General features: G+C 39.2%; 1 protein-coding gene across 1 annotated transcript in view; it reads right to left on the reverse strand.

The window, feature by feature from the left end:
- LOC131202064 (ankyrin repeat and sterile alpha motif domain-containing protein 1B-like) overlaps positions 1 to 27482 on the reverse strand; it is a 59108-nt gene that overhangs the window by 18586 nt on the left and 13040 nt on the right. Inside the window, exons 3-6 of the mRNA XM_058190613.1 lie at positions 17292 to 17588; positions 11024 to 11099; positions 8853 to 8954; positions 5500 to 5616 (exon numbers count right to left, since the gene is read on the reverse strand). Coding sequence (XP_058046596.1) covers positions 5500 to 5616; positions 8853 to 8954; positions 11024 to 11099; positions 17292 to 17588 — 592 coding nt within the window. The remainder of the gene's footprint in view (positions 1 to 5499; positions 5617 to 8852; positions 8955 to 11023; positions 11100 to 17291; positions 17589 to 27482) is intronic.

Raw genomic sequence — 27482 nt, forward strand, 5'->3', positions numbered from 1 at the left:
AATTTCCTATAATGTATATCCAGCATTTAGACTGAATGAAAAAGGGGAGAATATAAAGCCTCATTGTGCTCTTTTGCCAACCTGGAGTCAGTCTTTTTATCATGTTCTGTCTATATTAAGACCTTCTGACCTGTATATAACTTTCTCGTCTGAACAATGAAATATTCCAGGATATCCATTTTATCTAAGCATATTATCCAGCTTTTATTTATTTATTGATCAAATTTATATACCGCCCTATCTCCCGAAGGACTCAGGGCGGTGTACAGGCATTTAAAAACATATAAATACAATATAAAAAACCATTAAAAAACTTATTCTAAAAAGCCCGTTAATTTAGAATTAAAAATATAGAATAAAACCCAATTTAAAACCAGTAATTTAAAATCTAGCTCAGTCCTGCACAGTTAAATAAATATGTTTTAAGCCCGCGGCGGAAGGTCCGGAGGTCCGAAAGCTGACGAAGTCCGGGGGGTAGTTCATTCCAGAGGGTGGGAGCCCCACAGAGAAGGCCCTTCCTGGGTGTCGCCAGACGACATTGCCGCTGACGGCACCCTGAGGAGACCCTCTGTGAGAGCGCACGGGTCGGTGAGAGATATTCGTAGCAGTAGGCGGTCCCGTAAGTAACCCGCCCAATGCCATGGAGCGCTTTAAAGGTGGTCACCAGCACCTTGAAGCGCACCCGAAAGCCACAGGTAGCCAGTGCAGTCTGCGCAGGATGGGTGTTATCACGGGAGCCACGAGGGCTCCAGCTATCACCCGCAGCCGCATTCTGACTAACTGCAGCCTCCGGATGCCCTTCAAGGGAGCCCCATGTAGAGAGCATTGCAGTAATCCAGGCGAGACGTCACGAGTGCGTGAGTGACCGTGCATAGGGCATCCCGGTCCAGAAAGGGGCGCAACTGGCGTACCAGGCGAACCTGGTAGAACGCTCTCCTGGAGACGGCCGTCAAATGATCTTCTAAAGACAGCCGTTCATCCAGGAGGACGCCTAAGTTGCGGACCCTTTCCATCGGGGCCAATGACTCGCCACCGATGGTCAGCCGCGGATTTAGCTGACTGTACCGGGATGCCGGCATCCACAGCCACTCTGTCTTGGAGGGATTGAGCTTGAGCCTATTTCTCCCCATCCAGACCCGTACGGCCTCCAGGCACCGGGACAGCACTTCGAGAGCTTCGTTGGGGTGTTCCGGTGTAGAAAAGTACAGCTGGGTGTCATCCGCATACAGCTGGTACTTCACACCGAAACCACTGATGATCTCACCCAGCGGCTTCATGTAGATAAAGAACAGAAGGCGAGAGGATCGCCCCCTGCGCCCCCCCACAAGTGAGGCGCCCGGGGGCCGACCTCTGCCCCCCCGTCAACACCGACTGCGACCGGTCGGAGAGATAGGAGGAGAACCACCGATAAACGGTGCCTCCCACTCCCAATCCCTCCAACCGGCGCAGCAGGATACCATGGTCGATGGTATCGAAGGCCGCTGAGAGGTCTAATAGGACCAGGGCAGAGGAGCAACCCTATCCCTGGCCCTCCAGAGATCATCCCCCAACGCGACCAAAGCCGCCTCCGTGCTGTAACCGGGCCGAAAACCGGACTGGAACGGGTCTAGATAGACAGTTTCATCCAGGTGCAAGGGAAATTGATATGCCACCATACTCTCTACAACCTTCGCCGCGAAGCGAAGGTTGGAGACCGGACGATAATTACCTAAAACAGCCGGGTCCAGGGACGGCTTCTTAAGGAGGGGCCTCACCACCGCCTCTTTCAAGGCGGCCGGGAAGACACCCTCCACCAAAGAAGCGGTCGTAATCGCCTGGAGCCAGCCTCGTGTCACCTCTCGAGTGGCCAGCACCAGCCAAGAGGGGCACGGGTCCAGTAAACACGTGGTGGCATTCAACCTACCCAACAACCTGTCCATGTCCTCGGGAGCCACAGGGTCAAACTCATCCCAAACAATGTCACCAAGACCACCCTCGAGCATCTCACCCGCATCACTGCAATCTTGGTCCAGACCATCCCGAAGCTGAACGATTTTATCGTATAGATAACCGTTAAACTCCTCAGCACGTCCCTGCAACGGGTCATCCCGCTCCCCCTGGTGTAGGAGGGAGCGAGTCACCCGAAACAGGGCGGCTGGGCGGTTATCTGCCGATGCAATGAGGGAGGAGGCGAGCTACGCCGCTTCTCAATGCCACTAGGTAAGTCCTAGTATAGGACTTCACTAGTGTCCGATCAGCTTCGAACGGCTAGACCTCCAGGAACTCTCTAGGCGCCTTCTCCGCGCTCATCCTCTCAGCTCCTCGGAGAACCAAGGAGCCGGTTGGGACCTGCGCCGGGTCAGAGGTCGCAAAGGCACGACACGGTCTAAGGCCCCGCCGCGCCCGCTCCCAGGCCGCAACAAGTTCCTCAGCCGAGCCGTGAGCCAGACCTCAGGAAATGGCCCAAGCTCCGTCCGAACCCATCCGGTCCATCAGGCGCCTGGGGCGGAACCAACGTATCGGCTCCGCCTCCCGCGGTGGTGAATGGCGGTCAGAAAGTCCAGGCGAAGAAGAGAGTGATCTGACCATGACAAAGGTTCAATGACTATTTCCTTTAAGTCCAGATCTCTCAACCACTGACCAGAGAGAAAATCAAATCCAGAGTGCCACCCCAATGTGAGTAGGGCCATCAACTACTTGGGTCAGGTCCAAGGCCGTCATGGAAGCCGTGAACTCCCGAGCTGCCGTCGATGACGAGCCGGAAGATGGCAGTTAAAGTCCCCATGACTAAAAGTCTGGGGTCTCAACTGCCACCCCAGCCAGCACCTCCAGGAGCTCGGGCAGGGCAGCTGTCACGCAGCAAGGAGCCAGGTACGTGATCAGCAAACCCATCTGACACCCACGACCCCATCTCACAAAGAGGGATTCGCACCCGCAATCTGAGGTACAGTGGTCTCCCTCGGCTCTAGACTCTCTAATCACAACCGCCACCCCCACCCCTACCCTGGGCCTCGGCTGATGGAATGCACGGAAACCCGTGGGCACATCTCAACAAGGCACGCCTTCAGTGCCCAACCAGGTCTCCGTAATGCCCATAAGGTCCGCGGAACCCCTGTATAAGGTCACAGACAAGGGGCTTTGTTCACCACGGACCGGCATTGCACAACATCAACCAAGGCCCAAGCTCTGAGGATCCTGACCATCTGGGGAACGGGAGAAGTCCAAGGGGTCGGAGCGCGTGATCGCTTTCAGACATCGAGCACGCGCTCCCGGAAATTGATATGACCCCTCGCTTCCACCATACCTGCCTCTCCCACTTACCGTGTCGATAGAACCACCCTCACAAATAGGAACACACCTCCCCATAACCTCCGAACCTGATAGAGAAAACCGCCATGAGCATGTGCAGGAACTGGCCTCACCCGACGGGTTACCCCATTACCCGCCTTACCCTCCCACCCTTAAAATTCCCTCTCTAAAAACCCCACAAGCTCTTCTTTTCGTGATGCCATCTCTGTGGGTCCCAAGACCCGTCATGGAGGCCGGCCCTTGATAACGAGGCGGGCCATTCCTGCGAGGCGGGGGCACCTCGCAGGCGCAAGAGTTCACAAGACGAATAGCGCATAACAACTGAAGATAAACAGATAAAAAATAAAAATCGGCAATAAGAAGGGTCCATCTCCGAGTGGCAGAAATGTCATAATATGATGATAGTCCAAAATGAGGATGGGCTTCAGATGGAAAACAAAAACAAAAAGGACAGTCTAGATGGCAGTCTGCCCAAGCCTCATCCAAACATCCTGGAACGGGGGTGGGGGTGCATCGGTCGTGGCACATGACCTCCTCTGTCCCCAAGCAAGTCTCACGCCTCTCCCCAATAGCCCAAATAGGGCCAATCCCAGCCATAAAGATCTCAACATTATCAGTTGAAGCCCATTCTATAATGAATCACATACTGATTTCTCTTTGGTGCTCTTTGGCTTCCTCAGTTATCCAGCATATATCAACATTAATGTCCAATGTTCCTCAGCTTTTTCTAAAGCCATCTTGAATATCTGGCATCTCCAGGGCTCTAATCTATATTTGATGATCCTAAGCATTATTTTACTGTGAAATTAAGGATATTATACTATAGTTTACATACTCTGCTAAGTTTCCTTTTTCAATATTGAAATGTATATTGACCTTTTCCAATCAATTGGCCATTGTATTATTCTCCAGATTTATTGGCATAGATTGATTTGAACTTTTACTGATTTTTCTTCTGTGGTTACCATATTTCTGTGGGTATTCCATCAATTGCTATAGCATTCCAACTGGGTAATGATCGAAGTGCTGTTCTAACTTTATTTTCTCGTACTAAAGATTCTTATAAATTGGGAATATCTTCTAAGGTATCTTTAATGTTGATATTAATACAGTATAATATTTCAGTATATTCCTTCCAACTTTGTTTTACCTCCTTTGAATCAATTAGTATTTGTCCACTGATATTTTTCAGAATATTCCTTCTGAATTCAGAGCTCTTTTGAAAGATTTTCCTTGTTTTTCCATATGTTTGAAGTCTGCATAAGTTGCTGGATAGGTATTTGGATATGCAATAGTGGCGAATACTGTACCTCGGGTATAGGATGAGTTGGATAGTTTATTTCATTTATCCTTTCTTCCAGAGATTCAACATGCTTTTCTACATTTATGTTTGTTTGGTGCTTTCTACTATTTTTTTGAAACATAATTTAGCCATCGTGGTGCAGTGGTTAGAATGCAGTACTACAGGCTACTTCTGCTGACTGCTGGCTGCCTTCAATTTGACAGTTCAAATCTCACCAGGCTCAAAGTTATCTCAGCCTTCAATCCTTCTGAGGTCAGTAAAATGAAGAACCAGATTGTTGGGGACAATATGCTGACTTTGTAAACTGCTTATAGAGGGCTGTAAAGCACTGTGAAGTGGTATATATTGCTATTTACAGTATTTTAAATTTTGGTATAACCGTAAGAACTCTAAGAAGTAGGAGAAATGCTTTAAATCCAAGCTTTAGAAACTATAACAAGTTCCTTAGAACCTGATTTTGAGAAGATGGTTGGCACATGTCCAATGTGCACTAAATGTGTTGCCATAATATACCCATTGTTAAAATTATACAGATCATAAGCAAAGACTGTAGTAGTATAAACATCATTTTTTCTACAAGTGAAAAAAGTTTGTTGACTATATAGAAAGGTTTTTAGTAGAAATGTATGATAAATTAGGTCTACAACTTAACAAAACATGGTACTTGGCAATCAGCAGTGATTATTTAAAGACTTAAAATGTACCTTAGAATACTTAAAACCCAATCATGTAATATTTTTACAAAAATTAACATTTTATAAGCAAAGAAGGATACATTTATTTTTTTATTACTACATCTCTAGTAATTTGCAAAATAGGTACAATATCGTATTGACTATGCTTTTTATTAACATGTAGTAATTTAACACATTTAACGCACAACAAGCTACTGAGAATAGAATATTTACTTTTACTTGTTTGTATAGGAGAATCTTCTGGGAATAAAACACTGGAATGGTGATCTGATACTAAATATTCCTCTATGGATTCCTCTGGAACTTCTGAATTTCCTTTTTCTATGTAATCTATGATAAGAATACATCCCATAAATAACATTTGAAAATTCATCTGACAATATTTTTGGAATTCTTCATATGTTTTCATTTAATGTGCATGTTGTATTTAAGTTATGTAACTTAACTTATATTGGACAATCATAACTCATACGGCCAATTCTATGATATTTCCTGATTTTAATGGAAATAAGTTATATATCTGTAGATTTAGATATATATTAAATATATCTACAACTAAAATTCTTACTGCACTAAATAAATTAAAACTTCATTTTAGAAAATTTGATTCAGTAGTATAGTTAAGTTTTTGAAGTTCTGTCCCAGTATTATGTCTCTATAAACGAATGTTATGGGTAGTCCTTAACCTACAAAACAATTGAGATTGGATTTTCTGTCACTAAGAGATGCAGACGTAAAGAGTGACCATGTCACCCAGCAGTGGCAATTCTGGCAGCCGTAGCTGTCATCATTAACCGACTCCCTCTGTCATTAAATGAGGAACTTCCTGTTAGCTTGCCACAACAAAAATCAGTGGGAAAGCCAGTGGGTAATTGCAAGTCACAGGCCAACAGGCAGGTAAGTGACTGCTACTGGGTGGAAGAAGGAGCAAGAGGGTATGATAAGGATGTGAGGGAGTGCATGTGAGGTGCTACATTGGTCAGTACAGCAAGGGAAAATGCAGGAAAATGCATAAGAGGCATGGCATGAGTTGGGGAGGATGTGAAAGGGTGCAACAGAGGGCTCATGAGAGGTGTGTATATTCAAAGGTATATGTGAATGGTATCACCTGGGTAAAAGAGGGTATGTGAGAGCATGAAGGACTGCATGAGAGGGACTTGTGGATCAGGAAGGGTCAGGAAAGTTATACAAGGATGTGAGAGAGGATTGGTGAAGGTGCAAGAAGGATTATTGGGTCATTTTCTGCAAACCCACTGAGTTATAAAGATAGGATTCTATAAGCCTGTTCATGCTTACTGGGGATCAAATCAGGATCTCTGACTGAAGGCACCAAGACATGTAAATATAGGGAGATAGGATTATTTAAGTGTCCACAGCCTCTTCCCATTATCTGTATATTTGTATGTTGGATTGCCCATATAGAAAGCTTTTTCTTAAAGTAAAATTAAATGGAGAGCACATATCATGTTATCCGGTATTGCCATTAATGGGCAATCTGCAGTTTCATGATAACCAAGCAATGAAGGAAATAGAGTGTTAGACCCAAAAACTGAGTAATTTTCAGAACTAATGAATTTTAAATATAAAATAACTAGGAATTAGATTAGAAAACTTTGGTACAGTTTTCCTGGAGAAGAAAGTAAGGTAGATGCCAGGCTGAATGCAACATTACTTGACCACTCTAAAAACTATGGAAATTATTGTTATTTTAATAGATAAAACAAGCAAAGACAAGTTAACTGTGTAGTGTAGGGTCACAAAAGCAGAGAAATACAGATCAATTCACCAAATCGAAGAGGATTGATGTACAGAGATATCAAAGAAATAATACAAAATGTCAAAAAGCAAAAGATCCCAGATGACACATTCTGGATCCAATAGACATAGTTCAGGATTGAACTGTGGAGTGCGTAGTGCTCTCTAGCTTGGTTGTTTACCTGCAAATGTTTCATTACAATACAATTACATTTCCCAGAAAATAAGACCCTATCTTATATTTTTTGAACCCCGAAATAAGTGCTTGGCCTTATTTTCGGGGACGTTTTATTATTTCGGGATGCATGGAGGAAACTAGAGGAAATGGCGGGGACCGGCTGTGCATGCATTTAAATATTTTTGGGGAGGGCTTATTTTCAGGGGGGGCTTGTTTTAGCACATGTGCTCAAAAGCCTGATTGGGTTTATTATCAGGGGATGTCTTATTTTCAGGAAAACAGGGTAGATAGCATCATCAGTTCAACATCATGTACTCAGGATGTTAGCTAGGCAAGCAAACAACTAAGATCAGAAAGCACCTAGGACTCCACATGTTTGGAGTCACAACAAACATGAAAAATAGATAAAACATCAGAAAGCCTCAATTGTTTGTGGCACTAAGAAATTGGAAAGAAAAGGTTTATATACTGAGATCATCATGCTGATGCAGCTATTCATAATTCTGAAGCAGCGGGAGATTCTCCAGTCTCATAAAGCTTCTATCTGAATGATTTGCACACTACTCCTTTCTCTTTTCCTACTATGTCTATTGGTCCAAGTTTCTATGGGTCTCATGACTAGAATTGACAGTGGACTATACACCAGTTCTATGTTCTCCCACAAGTAATCCTTCAGCCATAATTCTAATCAATTAGATATTGAAATCCTTTTCAAAAGATTTGAGAGTACAAGATATCAGGTAATTCAAATTTCAGAATCCTGGAAGCAAAGTCCACCAGACAGAAATAATGATCAAATCCAAGGGAGATTATCCCAAAAGGGATTAGCAGATTATAGAAGAGGAAGCCCAAGGTAATCCCAAATCACACTTTCATGAAACGTCTTAGGATATTATCATAATCAGGTGAATTTTTAGACCAGGGTTAAGGGCAGCTAAAGTTTAACACTCACTGGAAATGTGAGAATGATGAGCTTAGAATGAAAGGGAGTTTAATTATTTGGTTCAAATGAGAAAACATATCCTTATTGGTATGTTAGCATGAGCCAGCACTATTTCAATAGGAAAGTGCCATAGGTTTGCCATCACGGTTCTAGGTTTATCTTGACTCCTGGCAAATCCCTGGACAATTGTATAATGTTTTCTTGAAAACATTTTTGGGATTTGCCATTGCCTTCTTCCTAGGGCAAGAGAGAAGGACTGGACTAAAGTCATCCAATTGGCTTCATGCAGTGGTGGGATTCAGCCAGTTCACACCACTTCGGGAGAACCAGTTGTTAACTTTCTGAGCAGTTTGGCAAACTGGTTGTTGGAAGAAATCATTAGGGCAGAAAACCGGTTGTTAAATTACTTGAATCCCACCACTGGCTTCATGCCTTATGCAGGACTAGAACTCAAGGTCTCCTGGATTCTAGCCTGGAACTTTAAAACCACCAAACCAAAGAGACTCTCAAGCAAACATATTTCTATTTTAATGTTACCCATATAAACCGATGAGTTTAAAAGTGCCATGTACCAAATATGCTTAAATGGTAATTTTAATATATAATATGAAAATAAAAATAATACAAATAAAATTGAGATTTTTGTAATTTAAACATTTGTATATGACTTACATTATGTAACTGACTGACCTTGAAGCAATGCAGCAATTTGGAGTGACTGTTGTGATGGATGTTCTTTCAGAATATCTAAAACTGTTCTGCCTAAGTTGTCCTTTATATTGGCATCAATTCCTGAAACAAATACACAAAATAGAAAATAGGAAAAAAAGGGATATAATATGAAACATTTAAGATTCCAATCCTAAAATCCAAATTTTCTGCCTAGATAGGGGATTAAGTCAAGGTGAACAAAACATGAGATCAGCGGAGAGGAATTCAGCCAACAGACAGATAGATCTCTCCAGTTAGTCCAAACCTGTGGTTGGTAGGCATTGCTGTTTTTGCCAGCAACAGGCCTTGAATATCCTGAGGAACAGAGATGACTTAACTCCTTTGGATCAAAGCCACTTGGTTTCCTATCTTCAGTCCTATCATGTGGGAACTGTTCTCAGTATTTTCCCTTGCATTAAAATCAATTGGTTGAGTATTTAAACTGTACTGTCAGTAATTTAAGAAAAATAAACTATTAATATTCATTCACAGAAACACAGACATAGATGAACGCATATATCATTCAGCTCTACCCAAGCTAAACTAGCTGGACTTTGGAATTTTTTTTTATTTTTTATTTTTATTTGCATTTATATCCCACCCTTCTCCGAAGACTCAGGGCGGCTTACACTATGTTAGCAATAGTCTTCATCCTATTTGTATATTTATATACAAAGTCAACTTATTGCCCCCAACAATCTGAGTCCTCATTTTACCTACCTTATAAAGGATGGAAGGCTGAGTCAACCTTGGACCTGGTGGGACTAGAACCTGCAGTAACTGTAGGCAGCTGTGTTAATAACAGACTGTCTTACCAGTCTGAGCCACAGGAATTGTTAGATAAATACCCTTCCCATTTGATCTGCTGTATATTATTCTGAAATAAATGTTCCCTAGAACATAAATACTTCAAGCCTGATTATTTAATTAAAAGACAACAACTAAATTCAAAACAGTACTTTTTGGCTCATGCACATATAATTAATTAGCCTTTTCTAAATGTTATATTATGAACTATATAAATGCCAGTGCCTGAGAAATTTAAATATTTTCCAAATTTCTTCATTATTCTATTATTTTAAGTCACCTAAAACATACTGTAACTGCATCAGCCTTGGTATATGCAGTTATACCCCTTCTAAGATCAGCAACTCTTCATAGTTATTCATGTTCTGATCACCTCAGGATTTGTTCTACCTCAGGATTTGTTCATGTTCTACCTGAGCTGCCCTTGAAAACCACCCAGAAGCTTCAACTGGTTCAGAATACAGCAGTGCAGGCAGCGATGGGCATGCCTTGTTGTTGTTGTTGTTTTGCATAGTCAGTATGCATAGTCAGCAGACATACCAATACTCCTGCCTCCTATTTACCCAGCTGGCTTTCCTGTCTAAGGGAGTCTAGGTCAGCACCCTAACTGTTACGCCAAACTGGCCATGTAATATGTTTGTTTCATTAGCTGCACTGGTTGCCAGTTTGCTTCTGGGTATGACTGAAGGTGCTGGTCGCTACATATAAAGCCTTATCTGGCATAGGGCCTGATTATATGAAGGATCATCTGTCTCCCATAGTATCTGCCTGCCTCATCTGATCGGACAGGTTTGATATATGTTGGTGTCATTTGCTTAAACAATACCATCTACCAAAACCCAAAGGACAGCTTCTCTGTAGCAGCACTTGCCTTATAGAATGAGATTCCCCAGGAGATTTGAATGATACCCACCCTACTAAAGTTTCAAAGGACCTGAAGAACTAGCTCTTTTATGCAAGCCTCTGGCAAGTGTGACTGAAGCCCTCTATTTCTTTTTCTTTGTTTCCATCCAGGTTTGTTATCTCTACTATCTTTGTTCTTTTTTGTTTTGTGTTCTTTTCTTGTTATAATATTTAACAATTTCAAGCCATCCAGTGCCACTGAAAGTCAAGTGGTATATAATTTTAATAAACAAACAGATTATTCCTAATATCTAATACCTATTTGATTTAAGAATAAGAAAAATTCCTGTATAACTGTATAAGAGTCAGGTCATTGTATAAGAGATCATTTGGAACTGGATAAAAACTGAAAACTGGTTTCAAAGAAGTTTAAATAGCATTTTTAAACATTTTGAAATAACTAAAAATAACTAAAAATCAGTTGGGCAATCATTGTTTACCTGTTTCTAAAAGAATGCGTACAACATCTACTTTTCCAAATAAAGCTGCTTCATGTAATGCACTTCCCTTTTCTGTCTAGAAAAAGAAGACATTAATAGAAATTATTATGTAAAATAAACTAATTATGGCAATCAGAAATAACTGTCATGATCAACATTAACTACAGAGGTATCCTTCACTGGAGTTTAATAAATAATAATACAAACTTTGGAATATGGCCCATGGGAATCAATATAATGGAATGATAATATCAATATTCATGAACACCTCATTCAAAATATGAATTATCAACTGCTTCACTGATACCTGATTTTACTTAGAACAACTTTTTGATGCCAACCATCACATTTAACAATAAGATAGAATACGAAATAGTTAAAATGGCAGGTTCTTAAAGAGATGGTTATGTTCTTTCTTTTTTTAAAACTATGTTAAGCTTACTTTGAGAGCTTTTTTATTTATTTATTTATTTATTTACATTTATATCCCGCCCTTCTCCGAAGACTCAGGGCGGCTTACAGTGTAAGGAAATAGTCTCATTCTATTTGTATATTTACAAAGTCAACTTATTGCCCCCCACAACAATCTGGGTCCTCATTTTACTTACCTTATAAAGGATGGAAGGCTGAGTCAACCTTGGGCCTGGTGGGATTCGAGCCTGCAGTAATTGCAGGCTGCTGTGTTTTAATAACAGGCTATCTTACAGCCTGAGCCACCACGTCCCTTAGCTTTGTGAGATAGAGAAAGGGTATGAGTGGACAACATGTAGAGACAGAGGTACTTTTGGATGATTTTTAAAAAGTTTTATAATATAATGTTCCTATTTTTGAATGAGAAGAACTGCCTGAATGAAAGGAAGACATGAAAAGCTGTATGACAGCAGTTTTATGATTGTAGTAACAATCAGACTTTCTGCCATAGTGAACAAAATGGAATGGAAGTAATTGAACTTGGAACAGAAATTGTACATAAATATTCTACACCATCAACTTTCTTTCTATGGATCCCTCTCCTGACTGGTCATGCAGCAGAATCTAATCAAGCTCTATTATAGATTTTAAAAAATGCAGTAGTTCACTTCCTTACTCAAACTGCTGTAGACAGTTTCTTTTTTATTATTTATAACATAAATTGTGTTAACCTTATGATGCTTATGAAATCAGGAAGACAATTAATAATGGCAGCAGGTAGTAAAACAACAAAGCAAGGCAGAAAAGAATTGAGTGCATGTCAAGATTTGAACATTTTCTGCCTTTTAGTGTATAATGTTTTCAGAATTTGGAATTGTTTCCATGGTAAAATTAAAGTACTACTCTCACCCTGAATAAAAATAATTGTGTGGGTTTAAAAAAATTATTTTAGTCCCTGTACATTTAAACATAACAACAAAAGCAATAGTTGTTCATTATGCACATTTCCAAATATATGTACCAAATCATTTAGTTAGGCACCCAAATATTATTTAAATCAGGTCTAGATTAACAATAGCAGAATAAATATGCTATTATCTCATTAGAATATGCAGACCAAATATGTTTACTCTCCCCCTCCAAAAAAATAGGTATGCAGGACACAGCAGTTAGTATCGGTTGGAAAGGCATAGTCCACAAGACAGTCCAAACAAGTGACTACTACAATAAGTCTAGATTCTGCAATGTTTAGTGGAAGACTTACAAAATCCCAGAAATGGAAGGGACCATTTTTGACATTAACCCTGCCTTGTTCCATTAAGTTCTAAAAATACATCATTGTGATACAAAAAGTATTCCACAAATTTGTATACTGTAAACTTACTAATATGAATCAGTACAAATTGATGAACAAGTGTTGTTTTGGGTTAAACAAAGATATAGCCTATAAATATCAGTTAATATAAATTTGAAAGTTAGATGAAATCCATACAGAAGAACATGACAAAGTATCATAATAAAACACCATTTGAATTACTGTTAATGAGTTTATACTACCGTGTTTCCCTGAAAATAAGACCCTGTCTTATATTTTTTTGAACCCTGAAATAAGCGCTTGGCCTTATTGCCATGCACTCAAAAGCCCAATTGGGCTTATTATCAGGGGATATCTTATTTTGGGGGAAACAGAGTAATCATGAAGGTTATCAGATTGATCTATTACTTTCATATCATCATTTATTTATTTATTTATTTCAATTTTTATACCGCCCTTCTCCCGAAGGACTCAGGGCGGTGTACAGCCTAGTAAAAATACAATGTATAAACATTAAAAAGAAGTTAAAAAGAAATATTATAACGTATCATGAAATATCTAATTAAATGTTTGAGCACAGAAGAAACATTGGATTAACCAAAATATTGTGCAAACTGATTCTCCTTAACTGATGGTACCCAGAGCATACTCCTCTTGCTAAATCGAGTAGATACGTAAAGACAATTGGGGAGAGACAGTCCTGTAAATAACTGAGTGAAGGTGAAGATGATTGACCACCTTGGCAAAAGTATCGTGGAACTCCATATATTTGGCCAACAGAGACTCTGGTTTCTTTGAGTGGCCCATAGGATTCCATATGTTTTTGGCATCATTGGAACACCAATATGCTTGTAGACAAGGAAATCATTGGGTTAACCATAAAGGCTTCAAGATAAGCTGGAAGTCAACAGCTGTTGTGACCAAAAGATGGAACTGTTCATGGTGCTGCTACTTATGTAAGATCACTATTGTAGGGAGCATCCTTCAATAGCCTTGACTGATACTACAGGACTATGCATCTACAGATTTTGCCCTGGTCCATAAAGGCAATGTTAATGAAGCTGCAAAATACCCTCGAACTGATGGCTATCTATATTTGGATCAGGCAATAATGGAACCTATAACTCTACTGGGATCTGGAAGTTATTCAGGTTTGTGGATTTCACCCCTGAACTTAGTGCTTCAGACTGACAGGGAAGATGCTATTTCCCACCTGATGCCCCTTGAAATACTTTTGGGTATACTGTTTAGTGAACCAATTTGGCATTTGACACTTATCTAATGCTGTTGGTTATTCTCAGATTCAGTTAGTTGACTGTGACTGCTACTAAACCGTATGGGTGATTTTACATTTGCTACATGATACTCACTGAATCTTAGATAATTAAGGTCTATAGCTCAGCAGTTTGAGACCCAAGTGCCATGAGACAGAGTTAGCTACTGTCACTTGTCTCAGCTCCTGCTAACCTAGCATTTCAAAAGCATTCAAATGCAAGTAGATCAGTGGTGTATTGCTACCAGTTTGCCCCGGATCGGGTGAACCAGTAGCAGCGGCAGAAGGCTCCACCCACTCGCCCAGACGTTTCTGTGCATGCGCAGAAGCGGCACAAGCATGCACGCACCCACGAGTGAACCGGTAGTGGCCGAAATTGAAACCCACTACTGAGTAGATGAATAGGTACCACATATAAGCATGCAGGATGGTTACAGCATTCTGGTTTTTTGCCCTATGCTTTGTGCTGTGGCATGATTCTTGTTGGCCACATGATCGTGGAAATGTCTCGAGACAATGTTGGCTTACAAAACAGAGATGAGCATTGCCCCTTAAAGTCGGTCACAACTAGAGGGTAAAACTTGTGGGGACACCTTTACCTTACTCACTGGGGCAAATTCTAATTCTTGCTTATGGTTATTACTAAGACCTGATGACAAAACCTGTGTGGATCCACTATACCTTGTGTGCTTCAAGGCAGTCAGGAATCCCTACACAAAATTGGATCAGCTTGTATAATGCCGTAGGACCAGAACAGGCCATCCAAGATTGTGTTTAAGAATCCTTTCTGGAACAGATCTAGAAGTTCTGCATCATTTTAGGCCCTTTGTTATTAATTTGAGCCCAGAGGTATATTGTATCATAGAATGCACCTCCTTGGCATAGGTGGTGTATCCTTCAATTTTCTGTCTTAACCTGGCCACCTGATCTTTAGAAGTATGAGAGATCTCTTCTATGAAGATTCTCCAATTCTGTAGGATGGTAGTTTCAGCTACAAGACATAAGCTGGCCTATTTAGCTGCAGAACCAGTCAATAAAGTTAAAATGAATCCCACTTTGTAAATTTCCAAAAGGAAAAGCTTTAGATGCATGCTGTTATATATGTATTGTACTAGGAAGGTAGCTTCCTACCTTCCTAGTATATTATATATATATTATATATTGTAATATATATATAAATATATATATAAATATATATAGGTAGGGGATGCGGTGGCTCAGGGGCTAGGACGTTGAGCTTGTTGATCGAAAGGTCGGCAGCTCAGCGGTTCGAATCCCTAGTCTTGCCGTATAACGGGGTGAGATCCCATTACTTGTCCCAGCTTCTGCCAATCTAGCAGTTTCGAAAGCACGTAAAAATGCAAGTAGAAAAAATAGGGACCAGCTTTGGTGGGAAGGTAACAGCGTTCCGTGCGCCTTTGGCGTTGAGTCATGCCAGCCACATGACCACAGAGACGTCTTCGGACAATGCTGCCTCTTCAGCTTTGAAACAGAGATGAGCACCGGCCCCTAGAGTCGGCAACGACTAGCACGTATGTGCGAGGGGAACCTTTACCTTTAGGAAGGTAGCAAACAGCTCAAGGATCCTTCAAACTTCTCAGAAAGAGCTATGGGGCAACATTATACCAAAAATATCAAGATTCTTCAGGTATGTTGATTATTAAGTATTGCAATTGCTAACTTTAACAAGTGGTCACAGAGTGCCTGGTTCTCTTGGTACTTTTTTTGTTTGTTTGTTTGAAAGAATGGGGCTGTTAAACAAACTTTCTCAGCCCAAATTTTAGAGCAAGGACAAATATTTGAACCCTTGGCAGATATAGTGGAGATGTACGGTAGTAACTACTTAAAGATTTGTGAGGAGCTAGAGTCAAGCATATAGTGGAAGAGCATTTGGGTCTGAGGCATCTAAATTCACTGGACTTCCCATTCTAAATTCTACAAGATTTCACTTCTTCCTTTTTCCTTCCCTCCCTATAATGCTAAAGGCACACGGAACGCTGTTACCTTCCCACCAAGGTGGTCCCTATTTTTTTCTACTTGCATTTTTACGTGCTTTCGAAACTGCTAGGTTGGCAGAAGCTGGGACAAGTAACGGGAGCTCACCCTGTGAGGGATTCAAACCGCTGAGCTGCTGACTTTTCGATCGACAAGCTCAAAGTCCTAGCCCCTGAGCCACTGCATCCCCTTATTTGTATATGTATTCTGATCTAATTATGCCTCTGCACTTTTCCAGATGTTCTACAAGTCTTCAAAAATTGGGCAGCTATTAAAGATGGGACAATAAAAAAGCTCTCCAATGTGCTAAACTAGAAAGGAACAATCAGGAGCACAAGGGAAAAAATTGCATGAAGTCCCTACCACAAGAAGAATTCACAGAATCTTGGAGAAACTCACATATGCCAGGACAGATATAAACATGGTTGTTAAAATGAACAGGTGATTCCTCTCCATACAAAAAGATTATAATTAACCAACCTGGCTTAACAAAGAATGGAAATCAGAGCTGCAGTGAACGTCCCAGTCACGTCCTGTTCTTTACCCCTAGTTGTGAAGCTAGGTTTTGAATATAGGATTCAGCGTTTGGAGAGCTAAGATTTTTAGTAATAATTGGCAGGAAATCCTTGGCAGCCAAGTCTAGCCAATATTGTTCCCTGGAAGCTGACTATCGCTGAGCCAGAATCACAGAGAACATCTAATATATTGAACGGTGATGCCAAGCTATCTGCTTCTTCTTTGCTCTAAACAATTTGAAAAAGGCTAAAGAAAATCTAGAGCTGAGCCCTTAATAATGTCTTATGCTGTAGAGCTAGGTATAACTTCAACAGAGAATGGTTCTGTTAATAAAATTATGGCCTGCCTATCAATGTTGTGGGAGAAATAAATCACCATAAAGATTAATTTTAGAAGCTTTCTCTAAATGGCTAGGAAAATGATTAATCAAGACAGCAAGTTTTAGTACAGTTGTGAAACTTTAATTATCTAGCACCAGGTGGCTGTTGCAGACGCTTTAAGAGTGATGGATAGTGCATTCCTAAATCAGATTTGAGGCACAAACCTGCTTTTTACAGGAGTCCAAATATTACTGAGCTTGCCCCACTCCAAAAATATTAGGAAACATAATTGAGGGAAAAAGCCATTTGTTATACCCAAACTACAAGTTATAAGTTGTCCTCATTATTTGCCATTATGAATGTGTTAAATGTAAAACTATAGGATCATATTTGCCTTCCTTTATTTTAATAGTCAACATTTTTTTTAAAATTACTAACTTGGCAGCTGACATCCATTCCAGCTTCTAGCAGCTCTTGTACCACAGTTTTATGACCATTACGTGCAGCAAGATGTAAAGGAGTATGCTTTCTTGTATTACAGCTCATCAGATTTGGATATGCATTGATTATCATCTTCACCACCCGCAGTCGGCCATATAAAGCTGCCAAATCCAATGGAGTTTCTAATTTGTTGTTTCTTATTGTGGGATCTGTAAGTTCTTCAAGCAAAATAGCAACAACTTCTGAGTGTCCATATTGGGCAGCACAGTGCAGAGCTGTTTCATTTTCATTGTTCTGTTAAAAGAGAAAAAAATTAAATGCCTTCTCCAGAATACTATAATACAATACAATCGTTTCTGATGCATGTTTTTAATGCACTGAGCAGATCTAGCAGCAAATCAAAAATTAGTTTTGCTAATAGCCTTTAGATGAGTTAGTTCTGTTACCTCAGTTTCTCTTGTTCTCTAAATGATGCAATCTGTTCATTAGAAAGAGGAACACAAATCTTGATTGTATATAAAGTGTCATTTGAAAATGTATCTGCATATTTTGCTCAAATATAATTTGTACTTAACTATTTCCAATACTATGTTTATATACTCTGTCTCAATTGTAAATTAAAAATGGTAAAACTTTTGCTTCATATTCTGAGTTATTGCTATCAGGATAGGATTTGTGCATGAAGTAAGTTTTCGACTTAAGACCACAACTGAGCCCAAAATTTCTGATCCTAAGCAAGACAGTTGTTAAGTGAGTTTTGCCTCATTTTACAACCTTTGTCACACTTGTTAAGTGTCTCTCTATAGTTGTTAAGTTGATAATATTGCTGTTAAGTGAATCTGACTTCCCATTGAATTTGCTTGTCAGAAAGTCACAAAAGGTAATTCCATGACCGCTGCATACTGCAACTATCATAAGTTCATGCCAGTTGCCAAACGTCTGAATTTTGATCACATGACCCTCAGGATGCTGTTATGGTTATTAATGTGAAAAAAGGTCATAAGTTACTTTTTTCAGTGCCATTGTAACTTCAAACGGTTACTAAACGAATGTCTGTAAGCCAAGGACTACTTGCATATGAAGCAATCAAAACAAAAGATATTCATTTTATTATTAATCTCAGTGGTTATTGTCTGATAGTGAAAGATATTTTTTCTGCCAATTCAATACCCAGTGACTGATAGAAAGCTTAATTATACAATTTTGAAGATTGTCTTCAAAAGTAGAAACCCTATTTCTACTGCTTAGATCTTAAAATTGCATTGCATGAACAGAATTCCTTTGCTTACACAAAGATTCATTAATTTTCTCTGTAAGTACATTAAAACTCACACTGAACAAACTGCAAATCTTTGGATGCCAGTTTTTGACTGATAATAAGGATTGGAGATACAATCATAAGCTGAAATGCTTTCTATTACATAACAGGATATTTAAAGTGAAACCTAACTATTATATCAGACAAGTCCATCTATAGTATATCTAAAATACATTCATGTGAACTGTCCATATGTCTCATGTATCTCATTCCTACAGATTACTATAGAAATATATAGAAATAAGTATAGCCGTTCTTCATTTTTATTTCAAAGAAAACATTTGCATACAACCAAAACAATGTATAATCTCATGCAAATATCTCTTAATTAGATAAGCAATACTCATGTTTTATATAGTACTTTTTAAGAGTACATCATATACAGCATGAGTATTTGTTAAAATTACACATCTATCCATTAGAATTCATTACCCTCCTATTAATTAGAATTCATATTTATATTATAAAAAGAATTATTTTCTGTGTGAAAAAAACCTGCATTTCATAATTTCATACTGATACAGTTGTAGAACAGACAATAAAACCTTGCATCACAAGGTAACAATTTACAAATATTACAAATAATAAATCATTTAAAAGGTATTAAAAGGAGCCCTGGTGGCATAGTAGTTAGAATGCAATATTGCAAGGAGATAGAGTTGTGCTGTACAGGTAGTCCTCGACTTATGACCACAGTTGAGCCCAAAATTTCTGTTACTAAATGAGTCATTTGTTAAGTGAGTTTTGCCCCATTTTACAATCTTTCTTGCCACATTTATGAATCACTGCAGTTGTTCAGTTAGTCACATGGTTGTTAAGTGAATCCTCCTTCCCCATTGACTTTGCTTGTCATAAGATCACAAAAGGTGATCAATGACCCCAGGAAACTGCAACCATCATAAATATGAGTCAGTTGCTAAGTGTCTGGATTTTGATCACGTGACCATAAGGATGCTGCAATCGTTGTAAGTGTGAAAAATGGTCATAAGTCACTTTTTTGTGTGCTGTTGTAATTTCAAATGGTCACTAAATGTATTGTTGCAAGTCAAGGACTAGCTGTATATAAAATATAACTACATCTCTACAGAAATACAATAGAACAATGATGAAAACTGCTTTGAATGCATTTGGGTCAGTATAAAAGGGGGCGGGAAATGACATCGCTATAGGTATACACAACAGAACACCCAACCAAACAGAGGAAATAGATTTTTGCTACCCTGACATCAGTTGCGAGACAAACTCTGCATCTAGTGGAAAATCAAACAGATTCCTGACAAACCTAGCAGATGCCTTTGAGTAAGTAGAACAGGGAATTAGGGGGTCAGCCATACTGAACTTAATTCTCACTAACAGAGATGAAAAGATAGCCGGTGTTGAGGTTACAGGAACCTTGAGTGAGAGTGACCATGCAATATTGGATTTCATTATGCAAGTACAAGCAATGGAAGAAAGTTAAACTAGATTTTTGGACTTTAAGAGAGCTGATTTCAACAAACTTGAGAGACTTTGGGAAAGATTTCATGGAAAAAATCCTCAAGGGCAAAACAACCCAAGAAGCTTGGGAAATTTGAAAAGTGAGATTATAAAAGTCCAGTCTGGCATTCCAATGAAAAAGAAAAATAAGAGATCTCAAAAGAAACCAGCATGGCTACACAAAGAACTCTATGATGAACTGAAAGACAAAAAGGACAAGTATAAAAAGTAGAAAGAGGGGCACATTACTAAGGCAGAATATCAGAAATAGCCTGAATCTGCAAAGATAAAGTCAGGAAAGCTAAGGCTCAGAATGAACTAAGGTTTGTGACAAAAGTCAAATATAACAATAAAAGCTTCTTTCATCATGTAAAAAAACAAAAAAAAATTAAGGAAATGATTGATCCATTAACGGGAGAAAATGGCAAGAAGGTGAAGAGCAGCAAGGAGAAAACAGAACTACTTAACTAGTTTTTTGCATCTGTCTTTACACAAAAGGGGAAAAAAACAGTCCAACCTATAAAAAAACATGAAAATACAGGTTAGGAATGCAAGTCAAAATAAGCAAGAAAATGGTAGAAGAACACCTATCCATTCTGTACTAATTTGAATCACCAGGACCAGATGGATTATACCCCAAGTTTCTAAAGGACCTGGCTGATGTGATCTCAGAACCATTGAGCTATCTTTCAAAGATCCTGGAGCATCAGGAAACTACCAGATGACTGGAAAAGGACTGATGTATTTCCCATCTTCAAAAAAGGAAAAAAACAGACCCAGGAGACCTGTAAGCCTTACATCAATACTTAGGAAGGTTCTGGAAAAGATAATCAAGCAATGATCACATGAAGTGTTAATACCAATTTATAATGCCTTGGAAAGACCACACTTGAAATATTGCATCCAATTTTGGTTGCCGCAATATAAAAAAGATTCTAGAAAGAGTGTAGAGAAGAGCAACAAAGATAATTAGGAGAGTGAAGGCTAAAACATATAAAGAATTATTGTACGAATTCGGTATTAAGGAAAAGACGGACGAGAAGCACCTGAAGGCAAGACAAGAAACAATGGATGGAAACTAATGAAGGTGTCGTGTCCCACTCCTCCGCTGACGGCCGGGTCAGGGAAATCCGAATCAGGCTTGCCTCTGCAGCTCTGCCCAAAGTCCTAGCAAAGTCCTCAGAGCAGGCAGGAGACCAGAAAGTGACTTCAGCAAGATAAGTTCGACTTTGCCTGACTCAGAGACTGCCAGAAAGCAGATCCTTTATATAGGCCATGGGGTGTGGCTCCATGACTCAGCACTCATTAAGGCCTGCCCCTCCCTTCCTTCTGTTGCCTCCGCCTATCCAGTCTTCTGATGCAAGGGTCACTCCAATCAGCAGCTGTTGGAAATAAACCCTCCTCAGGCTCACATGCTGTGGAGGAGGGGGAGGGGTCTAGCTGCTCCGTTTGCCTGGGCATGGAGCCAGGGCTGGGGCCGGGAGGTGCTCCTTCCTCTGCAGCTTGTCTGGGCATGGAGCCAGGACTGGGGCCGGGAGGCATACATTCCTCCGTGTTCGGGAGCAGGTAAGAAGGCCCCGGCTGCTGTGAGAGCGGGCAAGACACAACAGAAGGAGAGAACCAACGTAGAACCAAGGAGAAATCTTCTGACAATTGGAATGATTGATCAGTGGAATACCTCCAGAAGTTGTGAGTGCCCCAACACTGGAGATTTTTAAGAAGAGATTGGCCAACCATTTGTCTGAAATGGTATAGGGTTTTTTGCTTGAGCAGGGGATTGGTCTAGAAGACCTCCAAAGTCCCTTCCAATTCTGTTAAATAAATAAATAAATAAATAAATAAATAAATAAATAAATAAATAAATAAATAAATAAATAAATAAATAAATAAATAAATAAATAAATAAATAAATATTATCAGGTATATTTCTCCATCTCATGTCACTGTCCAATATTGCTTACAATATTTGTTTAAATAATCTGATACATTCTCCTCTTGTCTAGTCAAGACATTGCAGGAATTGACATTGGTTGAATCCATGTGGTAGTGAATGCCTTTTTGTGGAAGGTGTGCTTTGAAAGAGGCAATCGTTCACTTTTTCTTAAAGAAGGCATTGTTGGACACCAACAGAACTGGACAATTCTCATCTGGTTTCCAACTTTCCCTTTTCAAGTTTTATTTTATTTATCAAATTTATATGCTGCCCATCTCCTCAAAGGTTGTTGAGAAGTTTGTTGTCTTGTAACTCCGCATGGTCCTGGAGGAAACAAATTAGCTGCACATCTTTCAATCAGGATTCAGTCCTGGTAATTGCATACAGACAATATTGATCACCTTCGAAAGACTCAGGATGGAGGTAATGTATCCATCCCAGTGGCCTTTGATAATATTAATCATGGTATCCTTCTGGGTCAGCTCAGAGGATTGGGAGTGAAATATATGCTCTTGCACCAGTTCTCCTTCCTTCAGAACTGATTCCTATCACCCTGGTAGGTGGGAAGAGTTCCAAGGCTGAATACTCTGCTTCACAAGGTTCCTTGGGCTCTGTTCATTCCCTGTTCCTATTTAACATCTCCATGAGCTCCTGGAAAGGTCATCCACTGAAACTGGGTGAAGTGTCATTAATGCAGCAATGATATTCAACTATATATTTTTGCCCTGAACTGACTAAATGATGCTATCGGTGCCCAGAAGCCATGGAAGCCTGCATGGAGAAGAACAGGCTTCAGTTCAGCTGGTGATTATGGGTTTTAAGATCTGACTCTTGGATCTACAGATGTTCCATCTTTAGAGCTAGAACACAATTTGAGAATCTTCCAAGACCCACCACTCCCGCTGGAAGGGGAGGTGGTAGTCTGGCTAGGAAGGCCTTTACACAGGTTCACCTTGCGAACCAATTGAGCCCGGTTCTGGATTTGGATGCCCTATTTACAGTCATTAATACCTTATGCACTTCTTGGTGGGTTTTACATTAATGTGATTTAGATGGGTCTGCCCTTGATAAACTAGAAGCGGTCCAAAGTGCAAAAACAGCTGGTGGTTTGGTGCATGCCATGATATGCCAGTTTAATACCCTGTTCTGTGAGCTGCATTGTCTTCCACTGAGGTTCTAGGTGCAATACAAGGTGAGGTACAATTTAAGGTGTTGGCTATCACCTGTAAAGCTCTACATGGCACAGAATCAGATTATTTGTGGGAGCACCTCTCTCTGATTATTTCAGCCTGCTCTATCAGAATCAGCATTGTAGTTATTCTCCAGGTCCTGTCTTTTAGACAGCATCATCTTATGGGACCTAGCAATCATATTTCCTTTATCATTGAACCTGTCCTATGGAACAGATCTCCCACAAAATCTGGATGGCCCCAATTCTGTTGGCCTTTTGGAAGATGTTCAAAAACTTGGATTTACCCACAGGCATTTGTGCCAGGTAGTTCAATAAGTCTGATTTGATTGGTTGGTTGGTGTGTTAGTGATTCAAAGCAGGGGGTTTTCTTGATCATGGATGTTTCATTGTTTTTCTAATATTGAATTTTTTAAATTCTAACTGTTTGGTTTTGATTTTGATTTTACACTGTACCTAAAGCCACTTTGGTGAGATAGATGGCTATATACATTTCCTAAATAATTAATAAATCTTGATCTGATTTGCTTGAAATAGTACATTATTGATGCTAGTTCTATTTTAGAATATCAAATTTTTAAAATATTGCTTAATATTTAGAGCAGACAGAAACATCTTTCATTCCAGAGCATTACTAGTAGCAATATTTTTTTAAAAAAATCCAGATGAGTAGATAAATATTTCTGCTTGTCAAATTTAGAATTAAACATGTCTGTTTAAGGAAATGAACTGACAAAAAGAGATATGAAAAGTTTTATATTTTCAGTTTCACGTATGTTGAAATAATTCCTTAGTGTTGAGAAGCTGTAGTGTTTTGGGGGGGGGGTCACTTATAAATATAATCAAATATACACACGGTGATCAGCCATTATTTTCCAGGATAAGACCAATCCAGATTTACAGTTTCATCCATAGAAATATTTTAAAAATAAGTTATACTTTAATTTCATCAATTCTCTGAAGACAAATATCAAATTCTCATTCTTCTTGTAATCATTTTTCAATATAAAGATATTAAAAACTGCAAATCATGACAACTAGCATCTTAACAAACTTTATTTTAGTCCTATCATTTCAACTGTGTTATTACAATTGTTTATATTATATTTAACACAAGTAACAAAAAGTACTATGTTTATATATAAGTATTGGGTTTCTCAGTTTAATTATATTTTTACAATATAGATTTTTGCCAGAAAATATGTAGTAGAACAGTCTCAGCCACAAGCATAATGAATATATTTTATAAGCCATGCATGCATAATTGCTTAATTTAAATATGCAATGAGGTATTCAATTTCTCATACATAGTTATTTTGATAATTCATGTATATAAATTACAGGAATAAAATATGTATCTGGAAAAGCACACATTGAGCTTGGGTTATACATTTTACCCAATTCAATGTACATGAAAATTATTTGCAAAGAGCATGTTCCAGCAAAATTCAGGATGACTTTACCTGGGACTCAAGATGCAGATTGAAACTGACTAAAACTGAGAGTGTCTAGTCAATTTCAATCTTGTGTCAATGTCATTGATAAAACCCCTCTGTTGCAGTTCTACTGCAACTGCTGAGTTGACCCTAAGAGAAAAAGGAAAAGGGAGGGAAAGTAGAAAGCAAGGAGAAAGACAGAAATAAGGAAGATAGAAAACAACAGATTTACAGAGCAAGACACACAAAGGACAAGAAAAGAATAGAAAACAGAAAACAAGTTTTTGAAAGTTCTCTACTTTCCATATGGCTTTTTGAATTTTTATACATTAAAGATTATTATGATATGAACCCAGTTTATGTGATTCTTCACATCAAACATGTCAATGAGATTATAAAAGGCTTAAAGTCAGAATATAATTCTGCACTAATATTTATTTATTATTATTATTTTATATTTTTAGGAGTATACGATGCTCTGGACTATAAGACGCACCTACCTTTGTTTGGTAAGGAAAACAAGAAAACGAACTCTGCCTCTGCCTCCCAGCAATTTTGCATGTTGCAGCAAACAACAAACAGCCTGCTTTACTTTCATTTTCATTTTTAGCATAGCTTGATTAACACAAGAAAAAAACCTGTTCCCAGCAATTTACCTCCTTGCAGCAAGCAGCAGACGCCCTCGCAGCAATAGGCAATGGCAATCCCTACAGCCTGAAACAGCTGAGAGTCAGGAGGCCAATCAACTTGTGCTAATTAGGCTGTGCTGAAGCTGAAATGAGCTGTTTCTTTTTGCTGCTTTGCTGCAAGGAGGTAAATTGCTGGGAGGCAGAGGCCAAAGGGTGGGGGTCAATGGGTGGGCAGGGCTACATTCTGTGTATAAGACGCACCCAAATTTTCACCCCCTTTTAGTGGGGGGGGAAGGTGCATTTTATACTTTGAAAAATATGGTAATTCTTTTCAAGTAAACATAAATTTAAATCTTAAATTTATTTAAGATCTTGCTTACCTCTCTTTATGTTTGAGATAATAAAAAGATGTGGCACTTTTACTTGAAATGCCATATCAAGAGATCAATGCTGTTAAAATGCCTTTCAGAGCTAGATAGAAAATTCTTGAATTTGAGAGTTAATCATTTCAGCCTGGTAATGTCCTACTGTCCTACTGTACTCTGTAAAGATCTGTTCCCCTATTATTGGATTGTGGTTATTGCTGTTTTGATTTTAAAGCATTTTCAAAAACTTTATATCAGTTTATTATTTATCTTATATATTTTATAGTCTATATCTGTGATGGCGAACCTATGGAACACGTGCCAGAAGTGACATGCAGAGCAATCTCTCCGGGTACGCGAGCCATTGCCTGTTGCTCTTCCAGATTCCAGTGGACCAGCCAGTTGGTCTTCACACATGCGGGAGTGCCAAAAAGCAGAACAACAGCTGCATGCCCCTGCTGGGAAGATGATATTCTGGTTTCTGGCACGTGCATGCGAGCCTAAAACTGGAAGACCAGATAGCCAGTGCACATGCATGCACCCGAACCAGCAGAACATCTTCCCAGCGCACACATGCACACTGGGCAGCTTCTCTTCTGGTTTCCAGCGCACACATGCACTTCGGCCAGCTGGTCTTTGCATGCACATGCACACCAGAAACTGGAAGACCAGATCATCTTCCCAGGGCACACATGTACACAGGGGGAGGGGGGCTAATGTTCTGGTTTCTGGCATATGCGCGCATGCGCACGCATTCCCGTTTCAGCACTTGGTGCCAAAAAGGTTTGCCAACACTGGTCTATATATATATACGTGTTCTTAAGATAATATCCATGCTAAAACTATTTCAATGGGTATATTAAAATGTGTCGTGATTTTCACATAAATATCTCCAAAATATTTCAGAAATAAAATTTAAAGTGTAAAAAGGACCACTGGAGTTATCTCCTTCCATGAAATGACAGTGGGGAGAAAAGCTTGGGTTTTTTTAAATTTTATTCCATTCCTGTTATATCTTGTCCCCAGAAAACTGGACAGCACCTTCCTGGATAATATTTAGAAAGGCCTAAGAACCAAGTTTTTCCACAAATTTCTCAATTTAGCAAGATTTATTATTTTTAAGAATTTGTATGCTCAGTTAATACGGATGCTAGGCTGATTTCTACTAAGTTGCATTACTAATTTTATAGGTTTAATAGTTTTATATTTAGTTTTATACAGTGAGTCCTTATGGTATTGGCAATATATAAACAAATTAAATAAAATAAACAACAAAAAAGGACCTTGTTTCTTTTCATCCATATTTCCAGAAAAGTAACAAATCCTGATATGTTTAGCGGATTCCTGGCTTGTTATATGTGAATCAGGAATTGTATTTCAACATAATTTCTAACCAATTGTTTAAAATGTCAACTTCAAATACTGGTTTAACAAGTTTACTTTTAAACTTGATTCCTTATTTACATTTAACAAACCAAGAAAATCCTTCTATACTTGACACAACTTTCTTTCTCTGCTGATTCATGTAGTCGTTTACTTATTATACTATAACATTTTGCTTAGTAAACATCACAGTCACCTACCCAATGATTGTTTATGAATATACTGTTATTTCTTTATTTTAGCATTACACTCCTTGTCATAAGTAACACTTACCACTCCAATTTTCTGATTTTAAATTTATAATTTGTCCAGTTCTTGCAATTTAGCAATAAAAAAAAAAAGCAACCAGAGGTAAACTATAATTTTAGACACAGTAACTTTCTTTCATACATTTTTCTTTCTTTCTTTTTCATAAACATGGCTATAAAGAAAGCAGTTACTACATTCTATGGCTACAAT

This window comes from Ahaetulla prasina, chromosome 7, assembly GCF_028640845.1.
Source record: "Ahaetulla prasina isolate Xishuangbanna chromosome 7, ASM2864084v1, whole genome shotgun sequence".
Taxonomy (NCBI): Eukaryota; Metazoa; Chordata; class Lepidosauria; order Squamata; family Colubridae; genus Ahaetulla; species Ahaetulla prasina.